Consider the following 14,899-nt stretch of genomic DNA (forward strand, 5'->3'; position numbering starts at 1 on the left):
TCATCGTACAGTTGTCAAGCAATCCAGATTGGAAGGAACCATTCCTAAACAAAACATAAATGCATGATCGTCCATGGATCTTTTCTATACATTTACAATGCTTCTATCCCTTGCAGCGGCTGGCCACAAGCAAAAAGCCTGTGTACTATGCTTGTTTTTCCTGTAATGTAACCATTCATGGCTGTCTTGAGTCAGGGACAAGATGAGGCATGCAAAGATTAGGTTAAAAAAGAAGAAAAGAGCGTGATCGATGTGATGTGATAGACTGCTACCTTACTACATCATCTGGCTGAGATGGTTGTACGGAAGTAGGAATCCAAACCGGACACCCAAATTGCTACAATCCTTTCAAAGCTGGCAACCATTGATACCCATCACATGGGCCCAATCCCCGTATGCTGCCAGGCATGGGTCTCGGCGCGCTGGTACTTTTGGCCATTGGCCATTTCTACCCCAATATAAAGACCAAGTGTTTGAAGCTCACCCAAAGCCAGTGTAGTAGAGTCCATCTTCTCTTTGGTCCTCACTCTCACAATTTCCCCCTTCCCTGTTCTTCCCATTTCCCCTTCCCTCTCTCTCCTCTCACTCTCTCAATTCCTTGCATTTCCATCCATTTGCATGGTTTGTGACGCGCATTGCGCTGCTGGGACTGCTCTGCAAAGTTTGGTTTGCTAGGATTTGAGGTTGTAGAAGTGTAGAAAAGATAGAACAATCTCTTTCTCTTTCTTGTGATTTCCATAGAGCCTGCTTACCAGAGAGCTTAACTGCGAGAGAGAAATTTGTCCAGAGAGACCGGTCTATGATACAGCACGGCGACTGGCTTTACTTTTGAAAGGAGCAGTGATTTTGCTACTGTCTCCCGAGGAGTAGGCTGTTCTTGGCTGTTTGAATTGCTGGGATCTTCCATTCGAGTAGGGGTGTTGTTGTTATTTTTTTTCATGCAACTCCCTCAAGACTGACTCTTAGATCTGGTAGTAGAAGCAGGAGAGATAAAAGCGAGCACAGAGATCAAACAAGAAAAAGGAACTTAGATTCACGTAGTTTGTCTGCTTGATTAATTACTCATTCATAGTCTCTTCCCTTTTCTCTTCATCCCTTTAAGCTATCTAGTGAGGACCAAAGGAATGGACTTGGAGCACTCCTCTCCAGCAAACATGTCGTAAGTTTCTTTTTCTTCTTTGCAAAAACTAATGGTTCTTTCTAACGCAGTCCCCGGAAGAAGTACTCTACACACTTCCTTATGTCCTTTGCTGCTTTTGATAGTTGCCGGAAACCTCCTGCCAACATCGATCTAAGGTAACACCAGCTCTTCCAGAGCTTGTTTGGACTGAGCTCTCTATAACAGGGAGATAAACTCCGAGGTTTCAGTAGAGGAGGACATTCCGGAATGGAGACGGAGAGCGTCGACTCCCTCTCCAAAGAATGGAAATCGCAGTAAAAATCGTCTTTCACACAGTTTGTCGGCTTCGTTTCGTTCTCAGGGGAAAGAACACTGCTCGAACCGGGAAGAGCATGTCTCGACATTCCCCACGAAGAACAGGGTGGCGAAAGATGCTACTGTGAAGGTAAGAGTGTGTTTAGTTGAGATGGAGCTCGCTTAACTTTGGATGATTTGATTTGCAGCTCGACCAGCATCCGGTAGAACCCAAAGGTCTGTTTCCACGATGTTTAGTTTACACGCTCTTCATACGTGTTTTGCTATGGCAGGGTCTAATCCTCGCCGTCTGGACTACAAACTTCGACACAAACTCACACCTCTGGAAGTTGCCAAGGTTGATAACGAGATCAAGAGAGGAAACTTTAGCGCTTCTCCAGGTAAAACTTCTCAGCAAAAGTGCTCGAAACTCATGCGTAGAACATTGATTCTTCTCCAGGAGCATCGGATAGTGAAACTTCGACCGAGCTTTCGGACCAGAAAATAGATCTGGACACTTTGTTCGTGATAGAAAAGAGCCCGGTCCTCCCGATGCCTACGGCTCCAACACTAGAAGAGATCGAGAAGGACATGAAGGTGGGAGGAGGAACATCAGGCTTCTTGACATGCCAGGACGTGGAGAAATCCATCCTGACCGTGACCGAGGAGCTCGGTTCTAGCAGTAGTATCAGTCCAAGAGAGCAATGGCCGGATGGAGAAGACAAGGTTGCGTCCAAGCACATCCTGTCGCTGCTCCAAAGAAAGCCTTCAGACGAAGAACACCTCGAGGAGGAGAACGTAGAAAGTTGCAAGAAGGATCTCGTCGGCGAGCTCATCTCCCAAGTTCCCATCCTTTCGAATCTGGAAGAGATGCTCAAGATAGCCAACTCCGACTCCAAACGCGACGCGAGCTTCGGGAAGCGCCGGTTGATGTACAACGACACGATCGACTCCATGCGAACTGCGGTGAAACCATCCAAGCACGACAACATAGTAGCTCCAGGAAAATGCGAGAGTTTTAGTCCAGCCACCACCTTGTGGCAAACAGCGCAACCATTCCAGCAGCAGCAGCAGCATTGGGAGACCAAGCTTCCTCCTCCTCTCGGTGGCTTACTGCGGCCACCATCGCTAAACTACTCGGCTCCTCCAAATACTTTCCTCCACACCCGGCCAGTGGCAGCAGGGATGGGGGAAACTCCTCTAGTTCCTCAGGCTCTACAGGCCCTCCAGCGGCTCGTGGATCATCAGCTCCACATCCTCAACAGCATCCCGGGCGAGGTTACTCCAGGGATGCTGCATCAGAGATTGAGTCGGAGTGTTTTGGGTTATCCGGCCACGGGAACTCACCTCCTCCTTGCAACTTCTGGTGCTCCAGCGTATAGATTTGCATGAGCTCTATTCTAACTTGGTGAATCAACTTATGCACAGAACTTTGTTCTTTTATAAGCTTTCATATTTATTTATCCTTTTTACTATATTTACATGTTACATTTGTAATTTAAAATATTGTTTGAGGAAACAATCATCATTAAAATTACTCATCCACCTTACAGTTGACTAGTTAAACAAAAAATATATTAATCAATCCTGGAGAATAGAATATTCTCAAAACCCCACCTAGATGCTCTCTTCTCTCTCTCTACTCTCCACCTTCTTGGCTGGAAGATTGATCCGCCTCAGCAGCTCTAGCGATTCATCGTTTGGCCTCACGCCCGCTGCCAGCATCCGTCCATCAAACCCAAACACTGGAACTTCTGCCTTGATGTACGCCTTGAGCAGCCAGTTGTAAACCTCGACGTCGGACCCTTGTCTCTCACGCTTGAGATCGCGAACAATGCTCTCGGCCCGCGAGAAATCCCCCTGCTCGGCCAAAACTCGCAGCACCAGCAGCGTGGTGGCACGCAGCGGCTTGGGATGCCCCAGCAAGCTCCGATCCCACGCCTTTCCATACTGTATCAGCGCGTTGCTGTGATCCCTGGCGTCGATGTAGCCCGCCACCATCGCGTGATAGATCGCGGGATGGCACTCAAACCCGGCCCGGAAGAGCTGCTTGTAGAGCTCGTTTGCCTTCTCCATGCGCCCGTTGCTCGCGTACACGGCGATCATGGCTCGGTACGACTGGATGTTGAGAGTGAACTTGTTGCCAATCTCGTTGAACAGCCTCTCGGCGCGCTCCACCTCTCCCAGCTGCCTGTATGAATCCAGCAAGCAGTTGTAGCTGCTGGACGAGAACTTCTTGAACGTCTTGAGGAGGATGGAGCGTAAGTTCTCGATCGCGGCCAGGTCTCGCAGCAGCGTGTAGATCCGCAGCATGCACTCGTAGATGAAGAGCGGCTGCCTGGACGTGAGCTGCTCATCCAGAAACTTTCGTACCTCGGCCTCGATCCCGTCAAAGCCACCGATCTTCTGCTTGGCTCGCAGCACGATGAGGTACGTGTGAGCGTCGGGAGCTACGCCGAGAGAGCTGAGCTCGTCATACATGGCGCGGACCTTGTCGTCCTCGTTCTTGCGCTTGTACATGTCGAGCATGATGTTGTAAGGCTCGACGCGAGTGATCAAGTTAAGGCTCTTCATCTCGCTCATGGTGTCCTCGGCGGCGGGGATGGCGTGCCATCTCGCGAAGACTTGGAGCATCGCCGTGTAGGCGTCCTCGGATCTCAGCTCCGCCGGCATCTCCCAGAAGCACCTGGTCGCTTGGAACTTGGAGATCCGGCCAACCAGCTCCAGAAGAAGGACGTGGTCCGACTCCTCGATCTCGAAAACTTTGTTCCTGATCATCCAGTCGCATATCTACAAGACAAGAAGAAGAAATTGTCAAAAGCACGAGAAAGAGAAGAAGAAAAATCAAGAAGAGCAAGAGAAGAAAATAACAAGGACAAGCAAGAGAAGCAAAGGACGAGGCAAAGAAGGAAAGAAACAACAAAACTGACGAGCAAGAGAACCAAAGAAAAAGAGGAAACATAGCAAAAGAAGCAAAGAAGACGAAGAAAAATCAAGACGTGCAAGAAAAGCAAAGAAGAAGAAGAAATATCAAGAGGACGAGCAAGAGAAGCAAAGAAGAAGAAGAAAAATCAAGAGGACGAGCAAGAGAAGAAGAAGAACGAAAACTTTGTTCTAGGAACTTACTTCGCGAGCCTGCCCAAACTTCGCAGTGATCCGGAGCTTGTAGATGACGTTGAGCAAGTGCTTCTTCTCCATCTTGACGCTTTGCATGTATTCTTGGACGATTGGAAGAACGCTCCTGCGGAAAGAGATCTTCGCGACGCTCTGCCACAGCCGCAGCCACGTCGTGTCGTGGTACTCGAAACGAATCTCATGGATCCCTCTCCGGAACGCCAGTCTCGCCGCGGCATTCTTCCGATCGATCGCAGAGGTGACACTGCTGGAGGGTTGTGACACTACCCTGCAGCGGCGCGGATTCTATGAATGAAAATCCTCGCATTTTCAGTGCGCTCGATCGACCATTCGCGGCCTACCTGGAGAGAAGCGAAGCCGCGCCTCGAGCTCCTCCTCGCAACGCTGCGCTCATTCTATAAACCCTAGAGACCGAGCTAGGGTTTAAGCGGCAATGCGCAGGGCTCTTCGCCTGGGACGAAGTGCCGCAGTGATCCACAGGTAACATAGACTCGCTTCTGCGCTCTTGATGCGATTCTTGCCCCGGCAGGAACGATTTCTTGGTTTTCCAGCCGAAATCTTGCCTCGCGCGCGCGCATTCCACGCTGCTGCTGCATCGATCGCCGGGATTCCAGTGTAATATCAAGAATGTGGGACTCCGGATGCTCCAATCCAGGCGCTATGTGTCCGAGACCGAGGAAGAGGAGGAGGAATCGCCAGACGGCGATGGCGATTTGGATGAGAATCAAGAATGGCCGACGGCGGAATTGCCCGGCGATTGTGTGGATGATCAGGTTCTCATCCTCTGGGAGCCCAACGCGGAGGATACTTACGTGCAAACTCTTGCCCCCCTGTGGAAGAGAATCCTGCGAGCGCTTCCACAGAGCCAGCACAACGTGGTGGAAATGATCCAGGAGTGGAGTGACAGTGATTCGCACTACTTCCGTGCTTACAACAGCGATCGCTTGAGGAGCTATCTAAGAGTTATCATCGCAAGGCTGCGACGAAGAAGCCGGTTCTTGCAAGCTCTACAGGTGAGCTCTCGGATGTTTTTTTTCTTTCTTCTCGGTTTCTTCTACAACGAGTTTTCTCTTCACGCAGATATCAAACTGGATGTTTCACGACAGGAGATTCACAGTCGCTACGCAAGATCTCGTGATGCGTTTGTACCTGACGAGTCGATCTGGGCTTTTCGAGGAGGCCGAGAAGATCCTAGCGGAAGTTCACTTCACGCAGCGCAACGAATGGGCATACTTGGCGCTGCTCTCCGGGTATGCTAGCAGGAGGCACGTAACGAGAGCCGAGAAGCTGTGGAGGAGGATGAAAGAAAGAGGATTGACGAGGAGCCCGCACGGCTACAACAACATGCTCATCATGTACAAGCGGAAGAAGGTCCACTCCAGGCTCCGCCAGCTTTTCGTGGAGATGGTGCTCTCCGGAGTAGTTCCCGATGCCACGACTTTTCTGGTGATTCTCAGCGCGCGAGAACAGATTGGTGGCTTCCAGGGGATCGAGAAGCGAGCTCGTCATGCCATGGCGAACTTGGAGATTCTAAATCTCCCGTGGTTCACCATGGAGGTGGTGATGCGAGTCTACGGCTTCCTCGGTGACTTGGAAGGGGTTGAAAGGATGTGGAAGAGAGTCCAGCGGAGGTCCAGCCTCCATCACACGTCCTTCTTGTGTGCGATAGAGGCCTTCAGCATGGCCGGGGCGATGGAAACTTCCGAGGCCATTTTCCAGAAGATGGGAAACGAGACCAAGGACTCTGATCTTCAGCGGCACTACGTGATGATCGAGGCCTACTGCCGGGAAGGGATGACAGGCAAGGCTCAAGGACTGCTGAGAAAGCTGATTGCCAAGGGTCGGTCTCCAGCACCGTTTGCTTTCAACTCCATCATCCAGTGCTTCCTGAAGGACAAGCAACTCGACCGAGCTCTGGAGCTGTTCTATGTTTCCTTGAACCGGTTTGGGACAAGGCAGACATTGGCTCTGGGACCGTCCATTCTGGGAATCATGGAAGTATACGCTAAAGCCGGAGACGTGAACGCTGCCGAGCAGATCGTCCACAAGTGCCAAGAGTGCCACTACTTTTCGGACGTGAGGCTGTACAACGCACTGCTCAAGGTGTATCTCAACTCTCAAGTCCCAGCAACGGGCATTGAAGATCGTTTCAGGGATTGCCTGATGCAAGGCGACACTGAATCGCTAGAGCTGCTGAGGAAGGCATTTTAGGGAGAGAGAACAAGGTGTAATGAATACATCTAAAATATCTAACAGCTACCCTTAAACTTTCTCTAACAAATTTCTCTTATCCCTAAGTCAAACGCAAATGGGAATCTTTTCTTGTTTGTATTTTCTCCATTGATATTTATTTATACGTACAATGCTCATGGAGGGTCTTGAGAACTTTGCTCACTCATTGGCCAACTCTTTCTTTTCAGATTAGAATTCAAACTTGTCACTCCATTGCATACTCCTCTCTTAATCCACTACAGCTTTAAGGATACCTAGCCACCTTGGACAAACAATCTCCACTTCAACAGCCTTTCCAACCATCACATTTTATATTTTTTAATCTTATACAATGCCATGTTTGATACTTTGCTCAAAGTGCACCTTAATCTTGGCCTATAAGACAAACTCACATAGTGAAGAAGCTCAAAACTTTAAATTTTCCTCTTAGTTTCTATGAAGTAGCTCTTAGTTGTTTGTGAGATGAAAAAAGAAAAATGCTAACTCAAGTTCTCTTCTTGATATTGTTGAACAAAATATACTAGATTGGAATTGAATCTTCAACACTACCAACTTTTTATGGTTTCATGAGTGATAAAACACAAATAAATTGTGAGCTATTAAAGCCATTTACAATGGTGGTCTAGGCAAAATTAAAGCTAGTTGTAAGAGGAGTTTCCTTTTTCACAGTGTGAAAAGTTTACATAAGCATATAGAGAAATATATTTAAGTAAAATACTGTGATAAGCATAAGCAATTATGTTGGAATTAAAAGTTGCAAACACTTTGAAGGATGTAGAGAAGTAATGCAAATTCATTTTATTATAATGATTAAAACGAAATGCTTATAAAAAAGTAATTCCAAAACTACAAATTTGTCTAATGCAGTAGTTTATTTGATTATACACTAAGGGACATTAATTTCTCAGGTGAACAAGCTAGTTCATTTCAATGTTTTTATTAATTCTTTCTCTCTTATAAATAAGTTTTGAAACAATTGTTGCCCAAGTGCCTAATAAGTCTTACAAAACGTTATTATGCAATTTAGTTATTAAAAACAAGTAACACATCTTTCTGATCCCAAACTCACTATAGGATTGACATTTTGGAGTACAATTTCTAGCGAAATTAATTAGGAAACTTGAAACTGTCATAATAAAATAATGTGCAAGTCAGTTGATGTAATTGATAAATTAACATCATCTTAAGTATGAGTATATATAACCAAATCAGTGTTCCTAGGCAACTAAGAGCAATAGTCTTTCTAGGTTAAAGAATAAAAGATATATAAAATTGGCTAAGGTATACTTTAATTTGAAGTAAAATCTACTATCAAGTGTTTTATTTTGATTGGAGGAAAATGTGGTAAATAAGTTATTATAGAAATTTTATGCACTCAACCTCTTTGATAATGTCAATATAAAGACCCTCCCTGTAATTAGGTTATTTAGTTTTATTCAATAGAAGTGCAATATAGGTTATCCAAAAATTAGAGCACATACCACATATTTGACATATTGAAGAAGGGGTGAACTTGGAAAATTTGGACAATGGTTTAGAATTTGAATTTTTAATAGTCCTAATTTAATCATTGCTACTGCATTATTAATTTTGTGCTGAAATATATATTGAATACAATGCATTTATTTATAGATATTTCTAGAGACTATCACAGTGTTTCTAACTTAGTGTAAGCATATTTTACAATTATCTTATGCTATAAAGTTCAAAATGATATATATATATATATATATATATATATATATATATATATATATATATATATATATATATATATATATATATAGATAGATAGATAGATAGATAGATAGATAGATAGTAAGTAAGTAATTTTTAGATATTTTATTTTATTTTATTAAAATAATACAATTTAGAATATTTATTTTTATGTGAATCTGTATAACTCTTTTAAATTAATCTTTAGCAATTAAGACTATTAAAATATTTATAACATATTAAAAAAATTTACATGATATGGACTTTAGTTTAGTTGGTAATCTAAATATAAAACTGATAATTATTGATGAAAATTCATGTGAATCAGAATGTTAATGAAGTATGAAAATTTAAATAATTTGCTAAGCGTTGCATATAGAAATGCTTGGTTTACTTAATAGTAGTGTTATTCCTACTTATTAATCAAATTCATCAAAGAAAAGTTTATAATTATAACCATGTTTATAATTTATAAACACAAGATTAATCTAAATGAATGACAACAGTAGAATATCTAAGTATATTCTAGATATATCCACTACCATACAGGTTTGCTTAAGCAAACCAAAAAGAAGATTCTAGAAAGTATTTAAACAAGTTTATAAATTATGAATACAAGATTAATCTAAATGAATAATAACCACTAGATGATAAAATATCCTAGAATATCTAAGCATATTCTATATATATCCACTACCAGCTTAAGCAAACCAAAAAATTATAAAATAGTTTGGCAGTGGCAACACTAAACTTGTACGTTAATGAAAGTCAAAGAGGACGGAGAGGATCTTTGGTCAAACAAATAAAAATTTACAAATGCCGTGCTATTGCGTTTTTAATATTATGCTTACGAAAGATTCCACTATCGCTTTGCAAAGAAACTTTTAAGTCATGCCGATGAGCTCTCTCAGCTTCTGGATGAGAGCACGGTCATCAATCTGGAACGCCTTGGCGATCACGTCGTCGTTGATGGGAGGATTAGAATCAAACACCGCCCTGGCCACCTGAGACGCCCCGGGGTTCTGGCTGTTGAAGCCAGCGAGCGCAACCGCAGGCTCCTGTCCCACATTGAGCTGGAAGTGAATGAGTCCCCGGGGGAAGACGAAAAGATCCCCTGGATTGAGCTTTTGGGCAAAGAGCTTGTTTTCCGGCAAGGTGGTGACGAATCCGACGTAGAGGGTCCCGCGCAGGAGGAAGAGCAGCTCGGTTCCTCGGGGATGGACGTGGGGGGGATTGGTGCCGCCGGGAGCGTAGTCGATGCGGGCAAAAGCAACACCAAAGGTGTTGAGACCGGGGAAATTGTTGACACTCGCCAGGGTGACGTTGGAGCCGAGCTTGTTGTAGGTGTTCCCGGGAGTTGCCAGGAGGCTCGACTTGAAGTCCTCGGGCTTCACATCGTCAGCCGCCTTGCAGACAACGCCGTTCACCTTGATCTTGGAGCCATTATCTGCAACGCAAAAGTCCTGCAGCATGTCCTCATCGGCTGCATGCACAAACAGGATGGAGCTGATTGCTAGAAGGAAAGGTAGAACAAAACGAAGATGAGCCATATTGCGAGCTTGGAAAGAAACTGATGGAGCTCTGAAGAGAGGGGCAGGTATTTTATAGCCGGAGGGGAGGCGGGGTCCTTCGGATGACCTCGTCGTGAATCGTGCACGATTTTTCCCAGTCAGGTTACACACGGTGTTCTTTTCCTTTCTATTTCATATTTTAGTCTTGCTATCCGCGTGATTTGCTTTCTGTGAAGTCGTCTCTGACGTTTTCTTTTAGTATGATGAAGCCGTCAAAGTCATCTTGTCTGTGTGTAATGAGGACTTTTGTTTTGATGCTAGGAACTAGTCCTTCTAGAGACTCCGTGAAGCGTGGATTTTAAGGTGATGGTTTGACATTAATTTGCTTTCTTCTTGCAGGACATTTCTCAATCCATGCTCTTAAACTTTTCTCTAATTTCTAAATCTGCACCTATCTTCTGGCAAGCTTCTTCCTCGCTGGATTTCTCCTTCTCTACTTTTAGTGGTCTCCTCCAGCAAGTATTGCTACAAATGGATTTAATCCAAGCACATTGAGGTATCCTTATTTCTACTAAATATACGATTACACTCAGAAAATAGTTTTAATTCTTATGAATATGTAAGCTGGGTGTTCTCAAAGTTAACAATTTTCCAATCTTTGAATGTGATGGATCAACTTTGATTTCTGTATTGAACTTTGAGTTGTACATTAAATATGGGGGTTGCCTCATCAATCACATAGGAGTACATACAATAACAACGGACAAAAGCAGCTTGCTGCTCCTGGTGTTTGCTTTGCTCTCACACAGAAACTCAATCACAAATGCCAAGTTATATTCCCAGTGCTCTCTCCACAAACAAGAAAAAAATTATTAACAGTTCACACAACAAACCAGAAATAACAAGAAACCAAAAACACTTAGATTAGGAAATCATGTATTTATCTATCTCCAATGCCAAAGCTGATGACTTTGACATCTGGATTCTTCTGAAGACTGACCAGTGCGCCTTCTTGCAATCTGATCCAAAAAGGGGATGAATAGAGCATTCGATTTTGCCGGACCTTGGGCAATCGCAGCAAGAGTCCATCCAAGCCACAAGAAAAAATGGAAACTAATTGTGTCGTTGACGAGCGCACTCGATTGCGATTGTCCCGCCATTTGGAGTGCAGCTGTGCGATGGGGGATGTGTTTTCCCCGCCATGAAAACTTCGAAAACTTGAACCTGCCAGGACTTGAACCTCGGACGTCCCCATCATCCAACGGCCATGATGCGATGCGCGTTCTTGGCGTCCAAGAGCTTGCCGCCCTTGTCAGATCTTGCGACAATCCCAGCGATGGACGCCGGATCCACGCCCAGATCCTTCACAGCGACCACAAGAACAGCGTCTTCCTGCGAAATCTCCTCGTCCAGATGTATGGCCGCTGCGGCTGCCTGGAGGAAGCGCGATCGGTCTTCGATTCTACCTCGGATCGCAATCTCTTCTCTTGGAATCTCATCCTCCAGGCCTACATTCGCAACCAAGACCTGGAGCAGGCGCGATCGGTCCTGGAAAGCATGCCGCGGCAGGAGATTGTGTCCAGCAATGCCATGATCTCGGCATACGCCGCAGCCGGGGACGTGCAGCGCGCCAAACAGCTCTTCGATCGCATCCCTGCCAAGAATTCCATCACCTGGAACGCGATGATCGAGATGTACTCGCAGAGTGGCAATCTCGGCGACGCGGAGGCGGTATTCCACTCCATGCCGGAGCAAACCCTCGTTTCTAGCACTGCCATGATCGTGGCTTATGCCCATAACGGGCATGTCTCACGCGCTCGTGAGGTGTTCGATTCCTTGCCCCAAAAGGACGTGGTGGCGTGGACGGCCATGATCCAAGGCCACTGCCAGAACCAGAGGCTGGATGAAGCTAAAGATCTCTTTGATAGAATGCCCACAAGAAATGTAGTAACATGGACGACCATGATCACAGCATATGCCCAGGCAGGGCATATGGAGCAAGCAAAGATTCTCTTTGAAGATGCCCCGGATCTTAATGAGGTGGCATTTACGGCTATGATCGACGGCTACGCATCTAATGGCTGCGTGGAAGAGGCTAAAGCTTTGTTTGAGAGTCTGCCAAAAAAAGACGTGGTGGCTTGGAACTCCATGCTTTGCGCATATGCCTTGAATGGGCATTTGGACGAGGCTCTGAATTTTTTCCAAAAGATGGCTCACCACGACGAGATCTCTTGGACGACAATGATCCACATGCTCGCCTCTAGAAACCATCTTGAAAATGCAAAGTTTATTTTCGATCAAATGCCTTACAATAGCAAGATGGCGAGCACAGCACTCCTCTCGGCCTATCTTTGGAACGGCCACATCCACGAAGCGATGAGCCTCTTCCAGGCGATCGAGGAGCGCGATGTGATTGCCTGGATGGCAATGGTGGTGGGCTTCGCTCGCAAGGGACTCCTCTTGGAAGCTCAAGTTTGGTTCGAGAGAATGCCAGAGCAAGACTTGGTCTCATGGACTGCAGTGGTGGCCATGTATGCTTCCACTGGGCATGTAACCGAGGCCTTGGAAACCTTCCATAGGATCATCCAGGAGAGCACGATGCCCGATCACATCATCTTTACGAGCGTGCTTGCAGCATGCCGCCACTCGGGTGTGATGAAAATCTCTCGGGATTACTTCCAATCGATGATCCAGGACTATGGAGTCGAGCCCACAGGTGACCACTACTGCGGGCTTGTCGACGCATTTGCAAGGGCTGGAGAGCTGGACAAGGCTGAAGAGCTCATCCACAGCATGCCCTTCGAGCCCGAGAGTGTTGCTTGGGTCTCGCTACTGGCTGCTTACAAAGATCCCCAGTGTGGAGCTCGAGCGGCCCAGAGACTCTCGGTGTTGGGGTTGGCATCACAGTCGAATTTTTACATGCTGCTCGGCCAGAATTATATTAACTTAATTTCATTACCATTAAGTTAGGGCTCACATTCTTTCTATCTTTGTTCAAAGTTATGAAGAGGTTGGGGGGACATCGCCACCAAAGAAAAGCACAAAAAAGTAAAGTTGTCATATGATTCCTTGCTGCTACCGCCAACTTTTGAGAAGAAACCCACACTAGTGTTGGACATGGACAAGACACTAATCCATGCCCATAGCATCCCTTAGGCTCTTTAGTGGGAAAATTATTCCATTGGAGCATTACCATGTTGCAAAGAGGCCGGGCATGGATAACTTTCTGAAAGAGATGTGTAAAATATATAAGATTGTGGTTTTTACTCAAGCAAAGAAGCCATATGTAGACAAGATCTTGGATAGGCTTGACCTAACTGAGAATTTCTTTGCCCATCATTTGTACAGAGATTCATGCTTGCCCAAGGAAGTTAAAAGGAAAAAGGTTGTGAAAGATCTTTTAAGACTAGGGTGGGATTTCAAACACATAGTGATTGTAGCCCAACAATGGAATTGTCGTTGTGCATTCAAAAACAAGAAAAGGCATAAATATTATAAATTGAAAACAATAAGCAATCTGCTTAAAAAATTGCAAGTGTTGAAAATATAACACAAAAAAAGTTAGAAAAAAAGAAACTCATGTAAAGATAATGCTATAATACTGCTCACTCTAAATTGATTGTGGCATTGTTTCCATCAGGAAAACAATGTCCAATAATCATAATTAGAAAAGCATCTCCTGATTAATAGCATTCATTATTTGAGAGCCAATCGATAATTGTGATATTTAAGCAGCAGTGTCATCCACAAAGAGCCAATCGATATACTTTTGCAGAGAGAATTCAACGCAGCTCTTTGCGTTTTCTTCAATCTCTGTCTTGAAATGCACCATAGACGATTATCCTTTTAGCGTGGCTTGACAAGAGTGGCACATAGTTTGGATACGATCTCATTATGCTCACTGTTTTGTTGTCCATCCCCACCTACAAATCAAACATGGAGTGAGGAAAACAAAACGAAAACAAAGCTTGTAAACAAGAGAAGTTTATACCAGTAAGATATCTCTAGTGAATAAAACACCCCTCTCTTGAGCTCCATGAGACCAGTGGAGGATTTGAGCACCAGCAAAATGGCCACCTAAATGTAAAAGCGTGAGTCCCTCCCATAGCTGGAATGTTTTGCCCTTCCAGAACTTAACGTTTTCGTGCTGGTAAACCACCCATTTCTTATCCCTGCCGAAGTATCTACAGAGAGATCGAAATGAAAGAGAGAAACAAAGGTAGACAGTACCAATATACCGGGACACCTCCGATGTGGCATCATCTAGAAATGAGATGCAGTTCCACAGTATGTTTCCCTCTATCAAAAACATAAAAACCATTAAAAAAAAATGCACAACTGCCAGAGTCTGGATGAGAAACGCACGCTGTCCAATTCCAAACTTTGGAAAGGTTATGATCTCGAAGACCTGCGGCTCATGCTTCTTGAAACCATTGCGAAACTGCAATCTCATCTTGCTCATGGACGTCCACTAAATCTAGAAGTCAGAAAAACTCGAGGGCAAAAATCTTAGATGGGCATACCTGGAACGAACTGGCGATCATTGGAGCAGATAATACAGGACGAAGGCGGGCCTTGGCAGGATGTTGGAGGGAACTCCACCCCACAAGTATTACAAATATGACCCAATTTTGTTACAATACCGCTAAATACCTCGAGGATTTCCGACCCAGACGAATGGAGCGTTTGCCTCCATAAGTTTGAAATCCGAGAGTGTTAACAGGATTTTCATGGTATCGTTGTAGAAAGCAACAACGTCGTGCATTGCTTAGAAACATTAAGAGATAACTAAGATCTTAGTAGAAGGACGAAAGATCTCAAGGAGAAAGATCGACAGACCTTGAGACCCTCTGGAGATAGACAAGCCAAGCCTCCTGTTTGAGCGGTGTTG

General features: G+C 45.0%; 4 protein-coding genes across 4 annotated transcripts; 2 read left to right on the forward strand and 2 right to left on the reverse strand.

Annotated features, from left to right (window-relative positions):
- Window positions 1-496: 496 nt before the first annotated feature.
- On the forward strand, window positions 497-6,816 carry LOC9657982. Its single transcript, XM_002981020.2, has 12 exons — window positions 497-1,159; window positions 1,210-1,296; window positions 1,346-1,565; window positions 1,624-1,651; window positions 1,708-1,815; window positions 1,875-2,803; window positions 3,194-3,607; window positions 3,698-4,227; window positions 4,567-4,787; window positions 4,978-5,029; window positions 5,079-5,562; window positions 5,630-6,816. Exons 1-12 carry the CDS (start codon window positions 1,125-1,127, stop codon window positions 6,758-6,760), a joined length of 4,239 nt encoding a protein of 1,412 aa, XP_002981066.2. The 5' UTR covers window positions 497-1,124; the 3' UTR covers window positions 6,761-6,816.
- On the reverse strand, window positions 2,973-4,944 carry LOC9657983 (pentatricopeptide repeat-containing protein At1g07590, mitochondrial). Its single transcript, XM_002981166.2, has 3 exons — window positions 4,891-4,944; window positions 4,541-4,817; window positions 2,973-4,204 (listed from the first exon to the last, which is right to left on the reverse strand). Exons 1-3 carry the CDS (start codon window positions 4,941-4,943, stop codon window positions 3,032-3,034), a joined length of 1,503 nt encoding a protein of 500 aa, XP_002981212.2. The 5' UTR covers window position 4,944; the 3' UTR covers window positions 2,973-3,031.
- Window positions 6,817-9,298: 2,482 nt separating the features above from the next.
- Window positions 9,299-10,061, reverse strand: LOC112350246 (putative germin-like protein 2-1). Its single transcript, XM_024686093.1, has one exon. It carries the CDS (start codon window positions 10,045-10,047, stop codon window positions 9,382-9,384), a length of 666 nt encoding a protein of 221 aa, XP_024541861.1. The 5' UTR covers window positions 10,048-10,061; the 3' UTR covers window positions 9,299-9,381.
- A 982-nt stretch (window positions 10,062-11,043) lies between these two features.
- LOC112350233 (pentatricopeptide repeat-containing protein At4g02750-like) lies at window positions 11,044-12,978 on the forward strand. Its single transcript, XM_024686069.1, has one exon. It carries the CDS (start codon window positions 11,044-11,046, stop codon window positions 12,976-12,978), a length of 1,935 nt encoding a protein of 644 aa, XP_024541837.1.
- Window positions 12,979-14,899: the final 1,921 nt, after the last annotated feature.

This window comes from Selaginella moellendorffii, unplaced genomic scaffold (genome assembly GCF_000143415.4).
Source record: "Selaginella moellendorffii unplaced genomic scaffold, v1.0 SELMOscaffold_47, whole genome shotgun sequence".
NCBI lineage: Eukaryota > Viridiplantae > Streptophyta > Lycopodiopsida > Selaginellales > Selaginellaceae > Selaginella > Selaginella moellendorffii.